General features: G+C 36.5%; 2 protein-coding genes across 3 annotated transcripts; one reads left to right on the top strand and one right to left on the bottom strand.

Moving 5' to 3' along the window:
* Positions 1–12,012: 12,012 nt before the first annotated feature.
* Positions 12,013–14,685, top strand: LOC127119464 (LEAF RUST 10 DISEASE-RESISTANCE LOCUS RECEPTOR-LIKE PROTEIN KINASE-like 1.5). Its single transcript, XM_051049699.1, has one exon. The coding sequence runs from the start codon at positions 12,506–12,508 to the stop codon at positions 14,396–14,398; it is 1,893 nt and encodes a 630-aa protein (XP_050905656.1). The 5' UTR covers positions 12,013–12,505; the 3' UTR covers positions 14,399–14,685.
* Positions 14,686–19,061: 4,376 nt separating this feature from the next.
* Positions 19,062–24,003, bottom strand: LOC127119463 (uncharacterized). Of its 2 annotated transcripts, XM_051049698.1 has the most exons (14): positions 23,747–24,001; positions 23,510–23,662; positions 23,091–23,189; positions 22,804–22,905; positions 22,091–22,234; positions 21,850–21,944; positions 21,637–21,766; positions 21,447–21,551; positions 20,498–20,604; positions 20,369–20,420; positions 19,838–19,927; positions 19,661–19,745; positions 19,516–19,580; positions 19,062–19,395 (listed from the first exon to the last, which is right to left on the bottom strand). In XM_051049698.1, exons 1-14 carry the CDS (start codon positions 23,837–23,839, stop codon positions 19,309–19,311), a joined length of 1,407 nt encoding a protein of 468 aa, XP_050905655.1. In that variant the 5' UTR covers positions 23,840–24,001; the 3' UTR covers positions 19,062–19,308. The 2 variants fall into 2 exon arrangements, 1 of the variants encoding a protein (XP_050905655.1); XR_007802830.1 differs by lacking the exon at positions 19,062–19,395 and having other exon boundaries at positions 19,515–19,580; positions 19,838–19,920; positions 23,747–24,003.
* Between the last annotated feature and the right edge of the window lie 1,419 nt (positions 24,004–25,422).

The following is a 25,422-nucleotide window of genomic DNA, read 5'->3' as shown; positions in this document are numbered from 1 at the left end:
AAATAACTGTATATTCATGCTTGTGTCCATATATTCACAAGAGAAATGCTAATTTAATCTTTTCAGCAATGAAACCCTGATGAAGATCCGACTTTGGAATGTAGATACGTTCGAACATCTTAACAGGACCTTGAATCGTTGGTTACATGGAAACTTTGCAGATGGTGAAAGGATCAAAAGATTTCAATGACTTGATACGAAGTTCAACCAAAATGGAGAAGTTCATTTCTAGGAGGATATTAAAACTAACAGAGACGTTCACAGGATGATGTATACTCCTCACAAAATTGTTTTGATGGTTGTAATCGCATAGTTATGTTATTTATGTGTTGTATTTGTTTGTGGTGGTATTTTATTTGTTGTAGTTTCTTGTGTTGTTGTTTATGTGTTGTATTTATTTGTGATGGTATTTTCTCACAAAGTTATCATATGAAATGAATGTTGTTTTTAATATAAAGTAAAAGAGTTACAATTAAAATTATCTTGTTGTGCTTGTTCCAACACTGGGACAGTTAGTACGATTATGATCGGGTTGGCGACATGAACTACATAATCTAACCATTTTGTTCGCTGTATCCATTTCAGTTCGAATACAGGTGATATTTGGGCGACCCTTTTTCTTTCTTTGCATTATTTAATTGTACTAGAGAATGTCCCCTTGATATGCAGGTCAGTGATCCCACTATGGCAAAAATGACTTTTAACAGCGCATCTTAGACAGCGCTTTTAAAAGAAAGCGCTGTCTAAGGTTAAAATTAAAATAAAGCGCTGAAAATGTTCCAAGAAAATAATGAAAGCGCTGTCTAAGGGGGGGTCTTAGACAGCGCTTTTAAAAAGTGCTGTCTAAGACCCCCCCTTAGACAGCGCTTTTAGAAAGCGCTTTTAAATATAGACCTTAGACAGCGCTTTTGATAAAGCGCTGTCTAAAGTCTTTAAATTTAAAAAAAAAATTAAAACCAAAAGCGCTGTCTAAGGGGGGGTTTAGAAAGCGCTTTTGGAAAGCGCTGTCTAAGGCATACCTTAGAAAGCGCTTTCCACAAAAGCGCTGTCTAAGGTCTAATTAAAATAAAATTTCAGGATTGTATTTTCGTTCTCAGTACGTATTTTTGTTTTCCCTCTTCTTCACTCACCTCTCAGACACCCAAAACACATTTTTTCAGCGCAACGTTCGAAAACCCTATTCACCTCCGCCGTCACCCAAACAAGCGACCGCCGCCGTTTCCGCCACCGTTTCCGCCACCGCACTCCTCATCTCAACAATCTCAACAATCTCAACAATCTCAACCCTATTTTGTGTGTACTGTATTCCATTGTTTTACACTGTTCCTGTTTTACCTGCAATGTTCCATTGTTTACTGTATGTTTTAATATCATTATATATTGTTCAGGCCAACGCCAAGGCAAAGTTTGACGAAACTGTTGAAGCACATATAAAACCGGGCATCGATTCCAAGCGAACAGAACTGGTATGTTTCAAGATACTTCTTTTTATTTTTTATTGTTTTTCTTGTGTTTGTGTGTTTTTTCTGAGCATATAAAATGCATGTACTCAGGTGGCATATAAGATGTTTTTCTTTGTCTGTACTATATATATTTATATACTCACCAATGCCTACTACAACACGTATGATTACTCTTTACAGGAAAAAATGACTCAAAAACACATGAATTTGTAAGAATATGTTACTGTTTGCTCAGAATTGTTGCATCATACTAGTAACTCTTGCACCCGTTCAAAACTTAGGGGATTTGTACCTATGTTCATGCATTATTAGAAGAGTTTGAGAGAGTAATAATAGCACCAAAAAATTCAACTAAAACAGACAAATTAATAGTTATAGTCTTAGGTTTTTGCTTGTAAATCATGATTTGTCGGTAATACACTCCAAAATATAATGGTTGTTTGTTGTTGCTCATGTGGGGGCAGGGACTAACTAGGGATTGTTCTGGGTAGAAGTAGTACTCCATGTGTCAAATATTAAATGATTTATTTATAAAGATTGAAAATATATGGAAATTTAGTTAAGAGTAAAGAAGATCAGTTAGTATTTTATTTTACAATAAAATATTTTTATAAGTAAGTTGCTTATTATTGAATGGACCTTGATTGACTGCAGTTAACAAAACAAAATATAACAGTCAAAAATAATAATTATTCAATTTAGATATAATGTTTTAAATAAAATCTCTACTTTTGAATTATGTATTAAGTATTAAAGTTGGTATATTGGCGTATCGGATACGTTATTGAAGTTTATATTAACATTGGTTATGTATAGGTTTTTGAAGTTTAAAATGAATTAAAGCTTATAATTGTTAGGATATTCAAAGATACTACCTTAGCTTATAATTGTATGGATTAATTGTTTACTTTAATAAGTAGGAAAACCATGGATAAAACATGGATCTGTGCCGATCGAATGACCAAAGAGTACGAGAGTGGGGTTTTGGAATTCGTTAAGTATGCTGTTCAACACGCTGAAAACCCCAGACGAATGCATTGTCCTTGCTTGCGTTGTTGTTATATTGGTAAGGTTGACGCACATGGATTGAAATCGCATTTGCTGAGGCATGGAATTGATCAAAGTTATCGGTGCTGGATATTTCATGGTGAGAAAATTAACGAGAATGTTGAATCGAGTGGAAAAAGTAATACGACCTATGCTTCATACGACAAAGACACGGAAACATACGATTGTGATCGAGTTGAAGAGATTGTAGAAGCACTGGAAGAAGATCTTCATGATTGTCCTGAAATGTTTGAGAGGATGGTAAGCGATGCAGAGAAACCGTTGTACAACGGTTGCACTAAATTATCAAGACTTTCTGCGGTATTAAAGTTGTACAACTTAAAGGCGGGCAATGGATGGTCGGATAAAAGTTTCACAGAGTTGTTGGCCCTTATGAGAGAAATGCTACCGGATGATAATGTTCTTCCTAATCGAACCTATGAGGCAAAAAAAATGTTGTGCTCTATTGGCATGAGCTATGATAAGATACATGCTTGTCCTAACGATTGCATTTTGTTTCGTAACGAATATGCAATGTTAACTGAGTGCCCTAAATGCGGTTTGTCTCGATATAAGAAAAGATTATCTCCCGCAAAAGTCTTATGGTATTTTCCGATAATTCCGAGATTTAGGCGCATGTTTCATAGTGAAACCGATGCAAGACATCTTACTTGGCATGCAGATGAAAGAATTATTGATGGAAAGTATCGGCATCCGGCTGATTCACCACAGTGGTCGAAGATTGATAATGATTATCCTGAGTTTGGATCAGAAGCAAGAAACCTTCGATTGGCATTATCTACTGATGGAATGAACCCACATGGTCTTCAAAGTATCTCACATACCACATGGCCTGTGATTCTTATGATTTATAACCTACCTCCGTGGCTATGTATGAAGCGTAAGTACATGATGTTATCTCTGTTAATCTCTGGTCCTAAACAACCAGGGAATGACATAGACGTATACTTGACACCTCTGATCGAAGATTTAAAGATTTTGTGGGAGAACGGTGTGGAGGTTTATGATGGATATAGGAAAGAAAGTTTCAATTTGAGGGCGATGTTATTTGGCACAATTAATGATTTTCCAGCATACGGGAATCTATCTGGGTATAGCATTAAAGGTCAACGTGCGTGTCCTGTTTGTGAAGACGGAACTGATACGATTCGATTAGAACTTTGCCAGAAGAATGTGTTTCTCGGTCATCGTAGATTCTTACATTCTAAACATCACTACCGTGGGTGGAGAAAAGCATTCAATGGAGACACCGAACATCGTAGAGCTCCACCCGCATTGTCAGGTGAACAAGTTTTTGAAAAGGTGAAAGATGTGCGTACTGAGTTTGGCAAGCCTTTTGCACATAAGATTGTGAAAGGTGGGTGGAAGAAAAGGTCGATATTTTTTGAATTGCCATATTGGAAGTCTTTGTACGTGAGACATTTTCTCGATGTTATGCATATTGAAAAAAACGTATTTGAAAGTGTTATCGGTACATTACTCAATATAAAAGGCAAGTCTAAGGATGGCCTTAAAGCAAGGGAGGACATGTTAAAAATGGGAATGAGAACTGAATTAGCACCCGTGAAGAAAGGAAGACGAACATATCTACCACCTGCTGCTTTTACTTTATCTAGAAAGGAGAAAAAAATTTTGTGTAAGTCTCTGAGTGAAGTTAAGGTTCCAGAAGGATACTCATCTGATATCAGAAGACTTGTTTCTATGAAAGACCTTAAGTTGAAGAATTTGAAGACACATGATTGCCATGTTATAATGGAACATTTTCTACCGATAGGTATACGTTCTATTTTGCCAGAAAAAGTAAGAAGTGCCATAACTAAATTGTGTTTTTTCTTTAGGTCAATTTGTAGTAAGGTGATCGATCCCGAGATCTTACCAACACTACAAAAAGAGATTGTAATTACCTTGTGTGAGCTTGAAATGTATTTTCCTCCGTCTTTTTTTGACATAATGGTTCATTTAGTTGTTCATCTTGTGAAAGAGACACAGTTGTGTGGACCAGCTTATATGAGATGGATGTACCCTGCTGAACGGTATATGAAAATATTAAAAGGGTACGTGAAATCCCGAAGTCGACCAGAGGGTTGTATTGTTGAACGATACATTGTTGAAGAAGCTGTTGAGTTTTGTACTGAATATTTGTCTAACGTTCAATCGATTGGACTCCCCAGAGCTCAGATTTTCGACAAAATGGAAGGTAAAAAATTAATTGGGAATAAAATTGTGACAATATCAAGGGATGAACGGGATCAAGTTCATTTGTATGTTCTGCACAATAATAATGAGGTTGAGCCATATGTTGAAATGCACAAGGATGTACTCCGAAGGTTAAATCCGAACAGAAATGAAAATTGGATAGTTATAGAGCACAATCAAAGTTTCATACAATGGTTGAAGGATCATATTTATTTGAAGCGCTCTTCAGATCCTTCTTCGGTAACAGAAAGGTTGAGATGTTTGGCATATGGTCCAAGTTTGCATGTGTTTTCTCATAGCGCGTATTCAATTAATGGATACACATTTTATACCAAAGAACAAGATGATAAGAGTACTATGCAAAATAGTGGTGTCACCGTGCTAGCTGAAGCAATGCATATATCAAGTATGAAGGACTTAAACCCCAAATATGCAAATTTGTCATATTTTGGAGTTATTGAGCACATTTGGGTGTTTGATTACGAGAAGTTTCAGATTCCCATCTTTGGTTGCAAGTGGGTGAATAGTAGTGGCATACGAATGGATAAGTCTGGATTTTTGCAAGTTGATCTTACTAGGGTGGGGTACAAAGATGAACCTTTTATTCTAGCATCTCAAGCTAAACAAGTGTTCTATGTGAATGACCCGAAGAGTACAAAATGGTCTATAGTGCTTTTCTCTAACAAAGTGACTGATGATAGCGGTGTCGATCAATGTGATATTGATGTTGAGAATGAGTCATGCATTAGACGGAATGAGTTGAATAGAAATGATGAAGTTGAGGATCTTATACCGGATGAGTCATATATAAGAAACGATCATAATGAGGGAATTTAGATCAATTCATCCGTACGCATTGCTAAGAAACAAGTGATTAATATTCCAACAAAGAAAAGAAAGAGATGTTAGTGACTTAGGTAAATTATCCATGGTTTCTTTATTTATTTTTTTCATTTGTTTTGATTATAAGTTATATGTGATAATGCATGATTTCATTATATTTTTGTTTTCAATTGCTTTGATTATAAGTTATATCTGATAATGCATGATTTCTTTATTTTTTTGTTTTCAATTGCTTTGATTATAAGTTATATTTGATATTTGATGGTTTCCTTGGTTTATTACAGGTTAGACATGGCTGATGACCAACATGAGGAAGTTAGTAAAGTATCCGCGGAAGAAGAAATTCGAAGAGGCATCACAGTAATGCGAAGGGTGGTCCAAGGAAGATCTCGAGGCATCATACTAGATGTCTCTTGGAACAACCAGGGACAACTTATAGAACCTAATGGGCATACCTTAACTAGTTTCATCGGTGCACTAGTAAGGAATGAAATTCCCATTACATGTGATGATTGGAGAAATAAAGAGTTGAAAGACTCCAAAGAAAAAATTTGGAGTGAGATAAAGGTACAATCATTTGGCCCTTAATTATACGGTATCAATTATGTTTTTTCAATTACCGATACTAACTATCAATCTGTATGTTTTTCTTAGCGATGTTTTAACATCGAAGAAGAAAGAAGAGGGTTTTGTATGAAATTGGCCAGAAAGCTTCTTAGAGGGTTTCAGACATTTTTATCATCCAAGTTCCTTAAGGATGCGGATGGTAATTTTGTGGATGCGGAGCTTCCTAGAAAATATGAAAGTTTGATATCGGCTGAAGTATGGGAAGCTTTCAAATCCAAAAGACAAGACCCGACTTTTCAAAGAATAAGTGCTACAAATCGGGAAAGAGCATCAAGTCCCGCATATCCGTACCGAAAAGGACGTGTCGGATATGGACGCTTAGAACAATCCATGGTAAGTATTTATAAATTGCGAAAACAAATTTGTTCATCATATATTAGTTTTATCTGATCAAATTGTATGACTTAATGTGTAGCTGCAGAAGGAGGAAAGTTCAGAAACATCTCTTCCTGCACATGTTTTGTGGAAGGAAGCCCGTGTGGGCAAATCTGGAGTTCCTCAAGAAGAAGTTTTAAACGTATACCAGAAATGTGTAAGTATAACATTTTTTCATTAATTGAATAACATTTTTATACACAAATATTTGACAAGTATACGGTATTCATCTGATTTTTCAGGAGGAGCTATCTCAGTCTCTATCTCCCGATGATACTAAGAGCATACTTAGTCGGGCATTAGATGTCCCTGAGTATTCTGGTCGGGTGAGGGGTAAGGGATTTGGAGTCACTCCGACCTCCCTCAGTGTTAAAAAAGGAAAGGCTCCTAGTAATCGGGAGCTTCATGCAAGATTGGAAGCCATGCAAGCTGAGCTTGATGCATTGAGGAGAGAAAGAGAGGCTAGCGCCTCAACGGTATACAAAGATGCTTCGGACAAAAACAGTATCAACTGTACCTTTCAGCCGAACATTCCAGAGGTAATTACATATAATTGTCTTAAAATGAACTATTTGCTTAAATTATGTATTTGACATATATACATATTAACGATTTCTTGTTATTATTGGTTTTAGGGCATTTCCCATTGTCAGCTGTATTTGGCGTCACCATACTATCGGATGGTTGGCAAGGGAAAAGTGCATAACGTTAGCGGAGTATTACTCCACACTAGAGAGCTCCCTGCTGGATGTTTGAAGGTATCAGTTGATATTGCAGTTGAGCCGAATGCAGCATTACCATATCCTAGCGATGATTCGGATGCAACAACGGTGCACGAAGCAGTAGGTTCGTTTGTTGCATGGCCGACAAACCTCATATGCGTAGGATATGAGGTATGCTTAAAACTTATGTTAACTTTAATGTGTATATTCAAAGTTTAAAATTTATGCTTAAAATTTTACTTACATATTTTCCTTGGTTATGTTAAATAGACTCCCACAAAATCCAAATCAAAAGAAAATGAGGTTAGCAATGCCTCCGCACAACAAAAAAAAGAGGTTAGCAACGCCTCCGCACGGGTAAAAAGTTCTGGTGCTAAGAAGACCGTAGCTAGGAAAAAACCTACCACCAAGTATAGGTCGTGCCTCAGGACATTTCTAGAGATGACCGATATACCGGCCGGAGGTGTTCGGACTATACATATGGAGGAAGGGATTTTCGGCTTTGATCACGACCAAATGATTGGTAATGAAGACTTCATGCAAGTTTTTGGTCATGAAGAAATCGGCGTCAACGTTGTCAATACATATATTAGGTAAATCCGGTCTACTTTGTTTTATTAATTAAACAACTTATGTTAATGATGTTTACTTTATGTTAATCCGGTTTACTTTATGTTTCAAAAGAGGTGTTAATGATGTTTTTATATTAGGTTTTTGTATGACAAATTGATGCGCCCCAATGATTTGGACGAGTCATTCGGATTCTTAGCACCCGCGAGCGTCAACTTAGGTTTAATCTTAAGTAGACCGCATACCGTGACGGAGTATGTTCTTCGGATCCTCATGGACAATAAAGATGCGGAGAAGTTGTTTTTTATACCGTTTAATACCGGGTTAGCATTTCATTCTAAATTCATCTATTATAATTATTTTCCAAGTTACCATCTAACATTTGCCTAATCATTACAGTGGACATTGGTTGTTGCTCGCAATCAATCCTATCCGAGAAATTGTGTATTATCTTGACTCGTTAGGAAATGATTGGACAACATACCCGGATATGAAGGACCTAATTGACACGTAAGTGAGAATGTTCAAAATTTTTCTTAGTTTATGTGAATTGTTCTAATTGCTTCATTTTTATTTTATTAGCGTCCTACAAGCTTTTCGGGCCCAACGAGATATCCAAACCTCAAGGAGGAGCGCCAACCGCATTACATGGATTAAAGTGGCGGTATATTTTTAATTACCACATTTTTTATTATATTAGTGATGACACTTGATAAAACTTAGGATTTATAATCCATATTTTTTTTTCATGTAGTGTCCTCAACAACGTAATCAAATAGATTGCGGGTATTTCGTGTTGAGGTTTATGCGGGATACTCTTGCTTTGGGCCGATTAGTGATTCCCACCGATGTATGTATTTCTAACTTATGAGTTATTTTTATATTTACACATATCTCATATAATTAAATAGTTGGAATTAATTCAAAATATGTTATATTATTATGTAGTACTTTGAGGAATTCAAGTGTGCATTTTATACAAAGGATCAAGTGGACGAAATCAAAGAGGAGTGGTGTCAATTCATGATAGAGCTCAAAGTTTTTTCATAAATTTGTGTAATTAATGTGTACATTTGTAGTATATGTAATGACTTGTAAATGTGTACATAAATTTGTATATATTTTGATACATTTAAGGCAAAATTGGTTTGAATTGGTATATATATATATTTGTTAGCCAAAAATTGTTAGAAAAAAGGCCAAAATGGCATGTATAAAATGTGATAACTGTCTGTCAAAATCTGGTTGAAAACAGGTAGAAATTCTGGTTTATAAACCTGGAAAAAATGTGGTTTAAAACAAAAGCTTCAAAAATTTTCGTATACATTAGACAGCGCTTTTGGAAAAAGCGCTGTCTAAAGGGGGGATTAGAAAGCGCTTTAGGCAAAAGCGCTGTCTAAGGGGGGGGGGGGGGGGGGGGGGGCTTAGACAACGCTTCTTGAAAAGCGCTGTCTAAGCCCCCCCCTTAGACAGCGCTTTTGCCTTAAGCGCTGTCTAAGGTATACCTAAAAAAATTAAAATAGGGGGGGCTTAGACAGCGCTTTTTGAAAAGCGCTGTCTAAGCCCCCCCCTTAGACAGCGCTTTGGCCAAAAGCGCTGTCTAAGGTATACCTAAAAAAATTAAAATAGGAGGGTCTTAGAAAGCGCTTTTGGCCAAAGCTGTCTAAGGGGGGGGGGGGCTTAGACAGCGCTTTTCAAAAAGCGCTGTCTAAGCCCCCCCTATTTTAATTTTTTTAGGTATACCTTAGACAGCGCTTAAGGCAAAAGCGCTGTCTAAGGGGGGGGGGGGGCTTAGACAGCGCTTTTTGAAAAGCGCTGTCTAAGCCCCCCCCCCTTAGACAGCGCTTTTAAGATTTCAAAAAGCGCTGTCTAAACCTTTAGCAGCGGAGGTTTAGACAGCGCTTTAAAGCGCTGTCTAAGGCCAAAAAAAGCGCTGTCTAAGGTCTTGTTTGGCGTAGTGTCCTCTTTTGCTACCACTGAAAAGCTAATTTTATAAACATTACAAAGGCTTATGACTTTTTTAACGTCGGATAGTAAGTTGGAAGGATCCTGTCGAACCTTTGAACATGTCGCTATGACATGGGAGTAGGGCATACGAAAGGCTTGGAAATTTTCGCAGTCGCACCAACCTCTATCTAGTTCCACTCGATAGTGTCCCCTTAGCATGCCTTCATTGTGATCCATTGACTCAACAACACTGTACCAACCTTTAGTACGGTCAAACACCGTGAGCACATGTGTCTTAGCTTTGGCAACTTCCTCTTTAATAAATTTCATTGAAGCATCACTGAACAACTGCCCAGATTGTAACACTGAACTCCATTTGGAACGTCTGGTCTCAAACAACGCCCCTAACCTGAAATAGGTTGCTTGCACTAAAGTGGTTATAGGTAGGTTTCAGATGCCTTTGAAGATAGAGTTCATTGATTCCACAAGATTTGTTGTCATATGGCCCTATCGTTGACCATTGTCGTATGCCCTAGTCCACTTCTCCAATGGAATATTATCAATCCACCTTACTGCATATGCGTTTGACAATCTGATGTCTTTGCAGTAGTGTTTGAAAGAAGGTTTTGTTAATCCATATCTTGCATTGACAACCTTTTTCCACAATATTTTGTCTTTGATCTCCTGCATGAATTTTTGAGCAATAAGTCTAATGCAGTAGAGATGTGTCGTCATTAGAGGAATCGACGACAATACATCTTAAACGAACCAGTCATACATGGTGCTAGACCAACTCAACATTATATGGCATGGTTTAGGTCGGTTACAACACCATAGTTTGTGTCTGAGCCAAGGTATTTGATTGATCCACGCCAATGAGCTTCATCATCAAACGCCCAACAACAAATCTCCATCCAAGAACAATGCCAACCCACCCAAACCCAACGACCAACCTCACACCATCACCCTACCATATACACCCAACCTCGTAATCAATTCATGCCACACACCCAAACTCAAAACCAGGAATCAAACCCTAACCACCAACAACCATATGCAACCACCACAATAATCTATAGCCCGGATGATTCATACGATTCAATGTTATGCCATCGTAGCCCCCCACTAATGAATACCCAAACATCCCATCGCCACAACACCCAACCATTGTTTGACTATAGTACACCACAAGAATCATTGCTTAGTTTCCAAAATGATTCAATGTCCCAATTCGGGCAACCATACCGTCCATAAACCACCCAAGTACAACGACCAAACTACGACTACATGAGCACCGAACTCAATTATGGAAGCGCTGTTGGTGACAATCCCCAGCTATTGGGGAGAAATGATGACAAATCTATCAAATACCGTTGGACCTTCCACCGGACCTTCACACCAGTCACCATTGCATCATGTCAGCACTCAAAGACCCCAAACACCTCAGGGAAATCATGGGAGTCCTCGAAGACAGGCCAATGCACCTAGATGTGGAACATGAGGGCGTTTCAATCAGGCAGGGAATTGATTTTCTTGTCAATTGTTATGTATTTTAGCTTTATATTATAATATTAATCATTATTTTTTATTTACGTATTTAATTTAATTATTTATAAATATAATATATATAATTAAAAAAAACATTGTATAGTGCACGTGCCACACGCATTGGCGCATACACATGATGTAGTGTATTCATGCGCTAATGCAATTGGCTTCAAGGCATGCATGCACCCAACCAAATGACGCATCTATTCATCGGGAAATTTTCAAGGCATGCATGCGCCCAACCAAATGGCACCTCTGTTCATTGGGAAATTAGATGCGCCAGTTGGACTGGCTCATACGTAATGAAATATGATTATTTCCGTAATTATTTTGAAAAATAAGTTATTTCAGAATTTTATTTAAAAAATATGGTTATTTTAAATAAAAAATCTAAGTTTCAATATTGACATATTAAACATTTAAAAAATGTCAATTTAATGATTTTTTAGAAATGAACAGTTTTACAAAAACGACATCGATTCTTTAGTTCGAATGATTTTAGACTGATTAATGTGATATTTTTTTATTTTATTCCGATTTTAACTCATTAGCCGTTTTAAAATGTTAACCAAATCGGATTTATCTCTGGTCCCGATCTAACTGATTAAACCGACCAATTCGATTCAATTTTTAAAACATTGATTAATTCAAACAAATTTAATTATTTTCTTAAAAATTATACATTGCTCATATAAAACAATTTTAGGAATGGAGGGAGTAATATTCTCCTATTTTTAATTTGTTTTGTTGGATTTACCCCATCAACATATAGACCCCTATATACGCTATTCATTATAAGAATGAGTTATAAATAATGAACCAAGAAAGAAGTACTTCTAATAATTTTGGCTGTCCACTTTTAATAAATTTGTATATTTGGGAAACCTCTGCGCAATTTTTCGGAGAGTGTTTGTCTTTTCTATGTTCCCTCCCTGCACGTGCCCCTCATTTTTCGCTCTCTTTCACTTTTCACCCTTTCTTTCCCCAACTTCAAAAACCTCTCTGTTCTCTCTAGTCACTAGTAGCTCCAGTAGCTCAAGTTCTCACACCCTCCCACTCACCTTCCTTCAGATCCCATCTACCTAAACCAAAATCACTTCCCATTAATGACTCTACAAACTCCACTTTCACTCTTCAACCATTACCATGTCTCCCTTAACCATTCTTCTCACCTTCACCTTCACCTTCCTCTTTCTGCTCTTTCCCACCTCAACACACACATGCTCTTCTTCCATTAGTAACTCAAACACAACAAAAACACACCCTTGCCCACCGTTTTCCTCCACCCCACCTTTCCCATTCTCATCTTCACCCGGCTGTGGCCACCCTTCTTTTCAACTAAACTGTTCATCTCCTCGCTCTTTCATCTCCATCAACAACCTCTCTTTCTCCATCCTCTCTTACAAACCCAACTCTTCCTCAATCACCCTCTCCCCTCACAACCCACAAAACAACAACACCATTTGCCCATCTTCATCTTCAATCCCTAATAAACCCATCAACCTCTCTAACTCACCATTCACTCTCTCAGATGAACTATGCTCACGTCTCTCTTTTCTCCAACCTTGTTCCCCTCCAACACTTCCCAATTGCAGCCACTGTCCTTGGCAATGCAAAATCATCAAAAACCCAACAGAAATCTTCACTAACTGTAGATCTATGCATCACTCTGTTTCAGATTCTGAACCCAGTTGCCAAAGTGATGTTCTTGATTACCTCAACGAGATACTCACTTTCGGTATTGAAGTTCAATGGGATGAAGCATTAACACAAGACACTTACTTCACAAATTGCACAGAATGTATCAGCAAAAAAGGCTTCTGCGGTTACAATTCATCAGACCCAAGCAACAACTTCATATGTTTCCATTCCAAAGAAACCATTTCGCCGCCGTGGATTCATAAAATGAAACTCAACAAAATTGCTGTTTTCGCCGTCATTATCGCTTTCACTTCGTTGCTTCTTTTCATCACAGTAACAATTTCGATTCTCCGATCGAGAAGCTTAAACTCTCGATCAGTATTAGAAGAAGATCCCACCACCGTCTTCCTCCACAACCACCACTCCGCGAATCTCTTCCCACCGGTTTTTACCTACGACGAACTGAACTCCTCCACCAACAACTTCGATCCAAACCGTAAAATCGGCGACGGCGGATTCGGTTCAGTGTACCTCGGCAATCTCCGAGACGGAAAACTCGCCGCCGTGAAACACCTCCACCGTCAAAACCAAACCGCAGCGTTCTCATCAAAATCATTCTGCAACGAGATTCTTATCCTGTCTTCAATCAACCATCCAAACCTCGTTAGACTTCACGGTTACTGTAACGATCCACGAGGCTTGATTCTCGTTTACGATTACGTTCCAAACGGAACCCTAGCAGAGCACATTCACGGTTCAAAGAGTAAACGAAAGGGTTACAAGCTGACGTGGCAAACCAGACTTGATATCGCAATACAAACGGCGTTAGCGATGGAGTATCTTCATTTCTCAGTTAAGCCACCGATAGTTCACAGAGATATAACGTCGTCAAATATCTTCGTTGAAAAGGATATGAGGATTAAAGTCGGTGATTTCGGGTTATCGAGGTTGTTGATTTTGCAAGAAACGAGTCAAACGACGTCGTCTGGTGGGTACGTTTGGACCGGTCCTCAAGGTACACCGGGGTATTTAGATCCGGACTATCACCGGTCGTTCCGATTAACGGAAAAGAGTGACGTGTACAGTTTTGGTGTTGTTTTGCTTGAACTAATTACGGGGCTTAAAGCTGTGGATTATTGTAGGGATAAACGTGAGATGACGCTTGCTGATATGGTTGTTTCGAGGATTCATACGGGTCAGTTGAAGGAGGTACTTGACCCGGTTCTTGATTTGGGCAATGACGGTGAAGCGCTTGATGCGGCGGCTGCTGTGGCGGAGTTGGCGTTCCGGTGTGTTGCATCGGATAAAGATGATAGACCTGATTCGAGGGAGGTTGTTGGGGAGTTGAAACGGGTTCGGTTACGGAGGTCAGTGAATGATGACGTGGCAAGAGAATGAGGTGGACCCGCCATTGACACGTATGAGTTTTGTGCACGTGGGTGTCAATTTTTATTGTTACGTAACGTCAAGGGTAAAGTGTCAGTGACGCCGTACCGGAAGTTGGAGGTTATTTTAAATTTGAAAATTGAGGAGCTTACCGTAATTGACTCAGATGAGAATGTGTGTGGATAAGAGGCCCCCTATTTTAGTTCTTTATTTGATGGTCCAAATATCTATATCTATATGGTAATTCATAATTGTATAGTACGGTTTAACTATTATTGAAATACATTTTCCATTTTGAATTGTTTCTTCTCTCCCTATATATTAACTTTATTATAATCAATTTTATCCTGCTAAACAAACCTAATCAGGAATGAGACAAATATCAAAATTATAATTACTAGCGGTTAAGGAGAGACTAAATTTAATAAGAAGATCCACACATTTATTAGCTTTGTAGGGGATATGTTTAACATTAAATTCATGTAACCTCTTGACACATTCTTGAATCTTTCGAACTATATTCAACCCAGACTTTCTACTAAGTTTAAAACTAGTAATGATTTTGAAAACTTCCAAATTATCCTGAAATTCAACTTTATTAAGACTACAACTTTTGGCCACAACTCAGACATTGAGAATATTACAGTTGTCAACGTTCTTGGCAAAACCCTCTAACCAATTGTTATATCCTAAAAGTTTATCTTATCTCTATACAACTTTCATCTGGTCCATGACCCTAATACATGTGCATACTTTCATCACTACATTTGCATTAACATGATTCATAACAAGAAAGTATCATGGACTCAAGGCATGATAATGGTACTTGAGGAAAATTAGGGTTTCCAAACATCATCTTAAGGTGTGCTCAACCAAGCACAAAACCCCAATCTCCTATGCCTTTTGCATTATTGATTTTGGCCATTTACATTTAGGGTTGATGATTCCATTTGGATCTTTTAATTAATGAGAGGTCCATTCTCCATTTATGTGGTGATCATGTGGTTCATTACATTGGTGTGTACTTGATTAAATCTTGACTAGTTATTACATTGGCTTGATTGGTTGATTGGTCATCCATTCATGATAGTGCATATCATAAGTTCATGTCATTAGTTTGTTTCATCCACAAGTTGCCCTAGGGCTTGCATTTCATTGGTTCAATCCATATTAGGACATGACATAGTTCATGAATACGGGGTGCATCTTTTAAAATTCAAGTCACGTGGTTGCTTAGCTCACAAGTTGGTCCAACATTTGGATCCATTTACACATTACATTTCATTTTTAGATTCACCATAAGCATTGTATATTGAATTGCATCATTTACACTTAAGTTGACTTTTGGTCAACCAGTTGACCAAAGTCAACAAACCAATTCGTATCCATTTCATCCATTTTCATACAAACATTTCATACATGACAAAACAAGTGCAAGTGATTTTAATATGGAATCATATCTTGAATTAACAATCATGATTAGAAGTCTTTCCATTTTCATTACATGGTAACATGTTCATTATAAATAGGTTTTTCGTTTACATTGAAACATCTTACATAACCACCACAAGTGTTCATTACATAAACATAGTTTTCATTTGCATTTACATGGTACAAGCATTATACATGATCCTATCCTAAATACATAACATTACAAACTTTCAAGCAAAATGAAAATAAGAGAGAGAGCCATGGAAACCCTTGTTCTTGTGCCTCCCATGTTCCACTTCCACTTGCTACACCTACATCATCATTAGCAAACCATAGCAATGTCCAATGAGCAGCAGTACCTACAAACATTATCACCTACATCAGTTCCAAACAATCCACTAACATGTACATACCATTTAGCCATACAAAATTGATTCAAACATGGCACAACCTACATCAATTAACAGAGCAATCATCAGTTCATTTAACAGCAAGCCATCCATCAAAATTTCACAACAGCAACATCATATGAACAAGCCATCATAGTAATGCAGTTACCTCAGTCCATCGTCAAGCAATCAATCATCATTATCACAAATTAGACAGGCATATCAGTGAAGACATTAATCCTTAGGGATAACATCTACTTTAGAGAACCCTACTGGATCATTGATGTAGTCTACTCTAACTCTGTCACCTACAGAAGGTCGGGGTTCAAGCATTCTGGTCATGGTAGATGATAATTAGGGTTCACCCCCGTCTGAGGGAGGAGATGATGTCTTCAGAAGTCGAAATAATCAGGGAAGGGAGACCATCAGTTGTGTTATTCCCATTTTTAGGGAGAAATCAAAGAGGACCAAGCGTCGACCTTTGACCTTGTTCGACTAAACTATGTTGGTTGCCTAACCTATTCTCTAAATATTCCTCTTGCACTATTTTTAAGCCACAAAGTTCTATATGATCCTTGAAGCATGTTTATTCTACCCCACTATGACAAGCGAATTATCAATCTAGGGCGAGTTCTTGATACTCTTGGGTGTGTTATTGATACTTCAAGCAAACCCTGGATTTTTTGGGAGAGAGCCCTTGATACTTTTACGGGCTCTTGACACTTATCCCTATAGTCTGACCTATTCCCTTAGTTTATGCTATTTATCGTGTTAGTTAAATCACTCCATTCAAAATATGATTAGAGGTACATAGTTCCCCATTCAAAATATGATTAGAGGTACATAGTCCCTTAAAACATGAGGCACATAGAAACCAAATGATTTATTGAGTCCTAATGAGAAGTCAAACATGTACAAAACCCCTCAAGCATTAGTCGCGTAAAGGTGGGATGTTTTTTTCAGACCGGTTAAGAAAGAATTGTCGTTATTGTCATTAACTATCGTGATTGTTTTGATTATTATCTGAGCGCCTACGTATGATGGGCGGACATGGGCCGATATATACATATTGATATTTAGTCTCTCAAGCACTAGGTGTGCGTGGCCAAAGTGCTTTTAGTGAGACCGATCATCCTTTAAGGGTGGGCTTCTCCTTATGGTCAACCTTTTGGCTTTGTGTTTGTTTGAGTAATCTCACCTTATTGTTTGAGTTCTATTTTTACCCTTGTTGTTTGTGATTTTGCTATAGTTGATCATGAGTTTTTCTTGTATTCGTTTTGATCATTTGTATGCGCTTATTGTCTCATGTCTGTAGGGTGTCTCCCGTAGGCTTTAGGATCCTCGTAGGGTTTTGGCCAATACCCCATAGGAATTCAGAGTCCTTCTAGGATTTTTGTGGATACTCCAAAGGACTTCAGAGTTTCACTGAGGCTCTAGTGGATATCCTAAAGGGTTTCAGAGTCCCACAAGGATTCTAGCAGATATCCCGTAGGGCTTTATAGTTCTAACAGATACCCCGTAGGGATTTATAGTTCCACTAGAGTTTTGAAAAGGTTATTGAGTTTTGTACTTAATTTCAAGTGCTTCTAAGCTGAGATTAATTAACTCTTATTTTAATGACTTATAAACTGTTTATGTTTTTTAAAACTTTTGACGTGATAACTTGGTTTCTTTTACTATTCACAAATTTGTTTATAATATTTTTTCTTGGTTTCTTTTACTATTCACAAGTTTGTTTATAATATTTTTTCTTATTGTACTCTGTCTTTACCCTCTTCACCATAGTCGCCATCGACAACAGCTTCATCGTCGTCGCCACCAGCTGTAGCTTCACATATATTGAACTTAAGATTCAGGTCAGTTTTACCGCAATCCATCATAGACGCCATATGTACTCATATAGATATGTACTCATATGTACTCGTATAGGTACACCATTGTTACTCCACTAGTATAAAATCAGTGAAGCTCAGTCGATTTGTGAATTGCATATTCATTATGTTGTGTATATTTTTTCTCCTAGCATTCATCTCCTTATATAGAAGCCATGAGTCATATTAAACATTGACAATTTAACGTGGTTGCCGGTGATTTGAATGACTCTTAATAGTGATTGAAAACCAACTTTAATTAATTCCAGACCATAATGCATCTTGACAATGTAATATTTGAGTTAGTAGATGCTAAGAAGATGGTTGATAGCTAGAATAAAGCACTCTCCATTCCTACTTTGCTTCTATCATTAGAGCTATATTTCCCTTTTTCTTGTTTGGTGTTCAAACTCGTTGGATGAGTATGAGATGAATTTATTTTTGGAAAAAAAAAGACTAATTAATGTTGGAATGATACTCATAGAACAAGATAACGAATGGTGGAGACTACCACGTTTCCTTTCTGTTTCACATTTGGAAGTTTATGATCCTATGATGAGTGCAAAGAAGAAAACACGAGTTGTAGAATATAAGGTCAAAGTTGTTTGGCCAAGTTGGCTTGTAATAAGTCTTCTAAATAAGCTTTTTCTGAGAACGACGTCAGCCCACAAATAATGACGACTTCTCCTCCACCCGTATCTTTTCCGTGATTTCCGCTCAAATTCAAATACCCATGATGACCCACTTTCCTCTTCGCTGCAAACTTTGTTTCCTCCCCAACATTGTTCATAGTAATAATAATGAGTCAATTCCAAATTGCACAAAACCACAAAAGAAGTTCACATGTGGTACCAAATATATATTCTTTTGTAAACCAACAAAGTGGTCCATCATTGACTATTTATGAACAAAAAAACAGTTTCTACTTTCAAAGAAAATCAAGTACTATCTATTGTCCACTATAGAACTTTATGTAAATACAAGTTCTGAAAGCGTTTCAACCATATCAACGCATATTTTTCATTCATAGAATCAAAAGTTGGCACCTCCCAACCAACCACAAGCAAAGCCTCATTGTCATTGTCATGACTCATGAGTTGCATTTATTTTTATACTATATGTTAGATTTATTTCATAATAATATATTGCACCATGCTAAAGACTCCCTTTTGCATTGTTAGCTTATGCATTCACATTCAACCGGATATTATTTGATTATATGATTATTCTCTTAATTGAAATAAGCACTCTCAAAAACTTTGGCTTTCTCATTTGCAATTCCAGCTTCTGGTCTCTTTGCTAGTTTATATCCTCTCTCCTGAAAACAAGAAAGAAAGATGAAGCAATAACAATAATAATTAGTGAACGATGAATATGGTGAGATATATCATATCATACAATCATAAAATGCACTTTTCAATAAAACTTCAAGACGTACCAGCAAACGCCATAAGAAAGCAGTGCCGTCTCTCTTCTTGATTTTCTTCTCAATTACTTCAATAGCTGAATTAAAATTCATCACAATTGAAGATGACTGACTGATGATGCGTTTGAAAAATTAAAGAAAAAGTTTGAGATTTTACCCTTCATTGCGTCTCCGGTGTTCAGCAACATGATGTACCAAACTTCGTTGAATACATCAACTTGTTCATCAGATGCACCAATTATCTTTACATAATCATGATTTGCATTATTAAATCCCAAAAAAGAAACAAGTGAAGCCACAATAGTGAAGATTGAAGAAGTTTAATTAATATAACCTTGCAATCATTGGCATCAAAATCTGGACCAAGTAATTCCAGTCCATGCCTGTAGTCGCCTCTTCCATATGCAAAGAGTGCTTCTGCAAGCTAGGTTGAAATAAAGAATTGGAGACAAGAATTTTAACCAAGAAAATTCAAAATATAGTTAACATATGTATGTGCTAATTGCTTCTCACATCTAGGGCCTGTTTGGATTAACAAGTTAATCAAACGCTTACACTATAAAAATGTTTATCGTAGAAGTGCTTATGTATAAACTTTTTTAATAACAAAAGATAAAACAGAATCAACCTGATATCATAAGTTGTTTTCATACACTCTAACAAACAGTTACACGAGTACTTATGGCTGTAAATCCGCTTAATTAAGTCGATCCAAACAGACCCTTTGTTAAGACTCTTATATAATAAGATTTTTAGTGACATTAATAGTTAAGGTTGTATGTAACAGATAACAGCTAGCTAATCGATTAGGTATAGTATGGTAGTCGGTTTTCATATAATCACCAAAGTGGCAACTGAAGCATACCATCATTCCTTTCTGCATTATTTGTTGCTTCTTTTTAGTCATTCTCAAAATCCTACAGTAAGATAACACGTTAATACAATTCATATCATACTGCATCTAAAGCACTTTCTGTAAATATAACACTTCAACCTGTCTTTTAAGCCCTTAAGAAGATCTTCTGATTTAGAAATTTGTCCAGTCTTTGCCAAAGCCCAAACTGTCAATACATCAAGGTGCCACTCTAAATACCAGTTTGCCTAAACATAGGATACATACAAGAATTGTAAAAAAAACTTTAGCATTAATATCCTAAAAATGAAAAATGAGCTCAAGTTTTCCCCACTATAACATGAAGTATATATTATACAGAAGCTACATCAAAATCATCATTCAGAATCATGAAACGTGTTGAGAGTCCCACATCAAATGAGGTAAGGTCTAAAAATGTGTTAATAAGTGGGAGACACCTCTCTCCTTACAAACCAGTTTTGTAAAAGTTGAGTTAAGTTAAACTCAAATAATAAAATGGTATCAGAGTCTCTCAATGATTCATTGGACCACCTGCTACACACTAGTGTTGATTATTGAGAACCCCACATCAGATTAGATGAGGTTTAAAAATGTGTTTATAAGTGAGAAACATACTTCACCTTACCAACCGATTCTATAAAAACTGAGTTAGACTCAACTCAAATTCCTAGAAAGTTATGTTATTTTATTGGAACTTATATTTTTATATGTAACATGCATTTCCTCTTGAAAATTATATGTTTATGAACTCAAATAGTTTCATCTTGTTAAATATATTTGTTTTTCTATTTTAGGGTTATTTGGTAACTTCTCTCTTCTCTGTACTTTGTTCCAAATTCACATTATAGTGATCACTATTTTTCTGTCCAAATCGTGTACTGGAAGTATCACTAGTTTAATGTTCGTCTACTTTTAAATACATTAGAAGAGAATGCAGTCAAAGATCGACTCTAGCCAATAAGCGTGAGGGTAGAGAATTTAAATTAACATTTCAAGTTGAACAATGAAACATCCTGCCAAATGACCATTTCCATTGATGATGTATCATTCACTGTGCACCATAACTTACTTGAACAGCTAGGCGATCTGCAAGCTTCTCGAGCCTATCACCAAAAAAGTCCAATTCATCACGTACGCAAATCCTCAGAAGCAGAGCCACAGCATTTAAGTAAACCTATGTTCAAATGAGGTTGGAATTCACTACAAAGGAAAGAAAGTGAGAAACTATTAGTAGTAACAAAGTTAATAGAATTGTTTACCTCAGGAGCCGCTGCATCGGTTTTGTCTAACTCCTTCCATATATAATTGTCATATACCACGAGCACGCTTTGCATTGGAGCATTGCCTTCTAAGTAACAAAGTGCTACATGCCACCAATTGTGTGTCAACCTGAAAGAATGGAAACTCTTTGGCTGATTAATAATTTAATACAAAATGAGACAAAGCCATTGTCAAATAAATAAAATGCTTACATAAAAGATGAGGAAGAACTCCATGATGATGAACATTCTTCCATGAACTTAACAGCTTCTCTAAAACGGCAGTCGTACTGAAGAACATGACATAACTGTATAACAAATTTCAACCATTTTTACATCAACTATTGAGGTCATAAATTATAAAAAGTTTTTGTTGGAATACATTTCAGAGACACTTTCAATTTCATCAAGGTAGAGTGGACATTTCCAATTTTTGACAAATACATTGACCTACAGCATGTTGTGACCAGCCGTCTTGGTTGTTGATTTCGAATCCTCTTTTGGCAGCTACCTCGGCGTCTTTCATTCGTCCAAGCTCTAACAAAGGAAACGCAAGCATGCCATATATGTAACTTTCTCCTTCGTTTTGAGGTAGAACCTGTGAGACTTAGAAGGATAGGGTACTCATACACTTTTTCAATAATAGTAATAATTAATATGAACCACAAAGATAAATAAGTCAAACTGAAAATCATATGGAGAAAGTTACATTTTGTTTTGATGATCAGAAAGAGAGATTAGGACAGATTAAGAGAAATTATGAATCTATGATTAAGCATAATACATTGTTCCTGATGTTTGGCCTAACTTTGAGTTTGAATGATAAAAAAAATATTCAACAAAAGTAAACACTAACATGTTGTAGTCATTAGAAAATTTTAGGTTAAGAAATTAGGTTGATTATATATTCCCTAGGTGAAAACAAATTTAGGCATCAAAATTCTCTCAAATTTCAAATCTCTGGTCCACCTCTTGAGACAGCGCAACCAAAAGAAGCCAAAATAATACAACCCGTGTAAGAATTTTCTTTTATTTTCTAATTTTTTAAACAATCCACACAATACAAATTTTTTTCACTAATAAAACTCTACCTTAGGAAAAATTGATATTTGCTTGTTCAGGCAATAAAAGAAATGAAAGAAAAATGTTGTGCAATTGAAAAGCAACCTGATTAACAAGGGATAAAGAAAGATCAGGCCGACCCATGTAGAAGCACAAGACCTGTGCTCTCTTTACAGAAACCAAATCTCTTGGGAACTCCTTTAGAAGCTTCAAACACAAAGAAGTCTTGTTAATCAAGAAAACTTGAGTATAAACATCCATGAATCTCAAACCATAGTGCAGACATGCCTACTCAACTCTACTGAGTAGGCATGACAATGGAGCGGGGCTGGTAATGCTTAAACCCGCTCCCGCCCCGCCCGTTGTCATGCCTACTCGGCAAAATTACTTACCTTAGAATGCAAGTCAACAGCTACATCATCATCTCTATCTTCAGACATCAAATAACTGATGGCATCGAAAACTAGTTTTTCGTACAAGGTTGCGTGTTCCTGTTAACAACAAAATCCTAATCATGTATGAATTTTCTTAACTTTTTCTTCTTCTCTATTTTAGTCCCTCAAATTTTGATCTTAACTAAGCTAACAAACTTTTAACTAATTTGTAACTAATACTAACCAACTTATAACTACATTAACCCTAACAATATATAACAAGTCTCTAACAACATCTAAAACCAGATATTTTTCAAAATTGATTATGTTAATGTGTAATTTAAGTAATGTTATCTCAAATCAATAGCTTAATCACGTGATTCAACAAAACTCAAAAAATGAATTGTAAGAAGTAATGAGAGGATGAATACACATACAAGACGGGACTCAGCGGTGTGGAGTAAAGAGGTAGCACGAGAAGAATCAGAGGAGTAGATAAAATGAGCTGCTAAGGTGTTGGCTAACACACAGTAGTTATCATGGGTTACCGATTCTAGAATCACACGCCTCTCTCTACCGTAGCTGAGAACCTTCATTCAGAAAAAAGAAAGGGTTTTCAACAAACACAATAACAGAAGAAGAAGATGAAGAAGAAAAAGAGATTGATTTGAAACCTGTTGATAGTAGGAATTGATGGTTGAAATGCAGAGTTGAGAGGAAGTTGTGACATCGTAGCCACAACCGTCTAATTTGATCCTTCCTGCCATTGTTCTTGACTCCACTTTTTGGTGTGTATTGAGTTCCCAAAGAAAGTAACCGTAACTAACTAGATCGTCACTTTCAGAGGTGCTTTAGTTAGTACCAATCCTAAGTGCCTCGTCACACCTACTCTCTTTCTCTCTCTTAATATCTGTCAATTTTAGGATGTTTTCTGTTTTTTTCTTTCTTTCTAGTCTTCTTTTATTGTTTATCAATCAATGTAATATTTTATTTTAGATAAAATTAATAAAATATTAATCTACTAGACCCCCACAATGCATTAGATATATGAAGAAAAAAAAGGAAATGAAGAGGAGAAGCACCTAATAATTCATCAAAGCAAGACCTAATCTATTTTGGAAAATTTATTACATGTCTTACTTTATATCTTAATTCAAGCCAACATAATTTACTTATACAATGACAATCACAATAAAATTTTTTGACGTAGAGAATTTGTAATGAAAATATCTAAGAGTTTTATAGAATGATGAAATGCTCTTTCATTTTTTTCTTTAATGGAAAAATCAACACCAAAATGAAAAGCTTTGGTGCTTGGAAAACCTTGTCTTGTATAGGAGAGTTTGTGTTTCTTAACCTTTTCACATTTCATTGCATTCTTTTCGTATAAGATTTTAACTCTTTAATTTTCATTTAAAATTCCATCATCTCAATACTAACATTTTTCTTCATCCTCTGAACATTGATTTTCAATTTCCTCTCTTTTATCAGCATACTCACCAAGCCCTCACACTTGTGGTATGGACATTAAACTTTCCCACTTTCAACCTCCATTTTTATTTAGTAGTGTTTTTCATCTTCTCCTCTATAACAATTGAGCTTGAAGATTTTCATTATCCTTTTACACCATCAACAAGTAGTACATTTTTGTATAGATGTTGTCTTGAAGTTAATGCATTATGCATGAACTTTTCAGAAGAGGTAGAAATTGATTTGAGATAAACCCCAGGATCCTCGATAACCATTATCATCTTCTCATACTTGTAACGGTGTATTCGTTACCTTTAGATTTATTGATTAAATCAAAAGTAAATCATACAAAGTCGAGTCGCCACCGCACTTCTATTTATCCAAAGGAAAGGTTAGAAAGCGAACAAAAATCGAGAAGTTTTATCAAATCAAAAACTAATAAAAATGTCAGAGATCTGGGTAAGGGGGTTGGTTATGTCATGGAAAGGTGTTAGGCACCCACAACATCCTAGGTACTCCTAGGGAGCCCTTTTCACAACTTGTTGCAAAGGTTATTGTTTATGAAATTATTTTGTGCAAACATGATTGAAGAGATGAGACAAGAATATACAAGTTTATTTACATTTTTTGTGTTTGGATGGATGAATCCATTGCCTACGTACCTTCTTATAAAAAGAATAGGATCAAAACCTCGTAGTTCGGCTAAAAGATTTCGAAAACAAATGAGTGGATTGATTGGTCCAAAAGCCTTAAGGTCTTTTGTTATCAAAGGGAGAAAACTCAACCTGAAAAACCACAAGTCCACCATGTGAGAATAGCTTCAACATGCTAGTGAGGGGTTAACCCTATAATAAGCATGAAAGTCTTACAATTCAATCAC

This window comes from Lathyrus oleraceus, chromosome 2, assembly GCF_024323335.1.
Source record: "Lathyrus oleraceus cultivar Zhongwan6 chromosome 2, CAAS_Psat_ZW6_1.0, whole genome shotgun sequence".
Taxonomy (NCBI): domain Eukaryota; kingdom Viridiplantae; phylum Streptophyta; class Magnoliopsida; order Fabales; family Fabaceae; genus Lathyrus; species Lathyrus oleraceus.
This window is presented reverse-complemented; position numbering and strand designations above follow the sequence as displayed.

What these genes read in the sequence shown, in the direction of transcription:
- LOC127119464 (XM_051049699.1), top strand. Translation starts at nt 12,506, where the DNA reads ATGTCTCCCTTAACCATTCTTCTCACCTTCACCTTCACCTTCCTCTTT.
- LOC127119463 (XM_051049698.1), bottom strand. Translation starts at nt 23,839, where the DNA reads ATGGCAGGAAGGATCAAATTAGACGGTTGTGGCTACGATGTCACAACT. An exon ending in ACACCGCTGAGTCCCGTCTT is followed by an intron (nt 23,190 to 23,509) that starts GTATGTGTATTC and finishes TGTTGTTAACAG; the next exon opens with GAACACGCAACCTTGTACGA. An exon ending in AGTTCTTCCTCATCTTTTAT is followed by an intron (nt 21,767 to 21,849) that starts GTAAGCATTTTA and finishes CCATTCTTTCAG; the next exon opens with GTTGACACACAATTGGTGGC.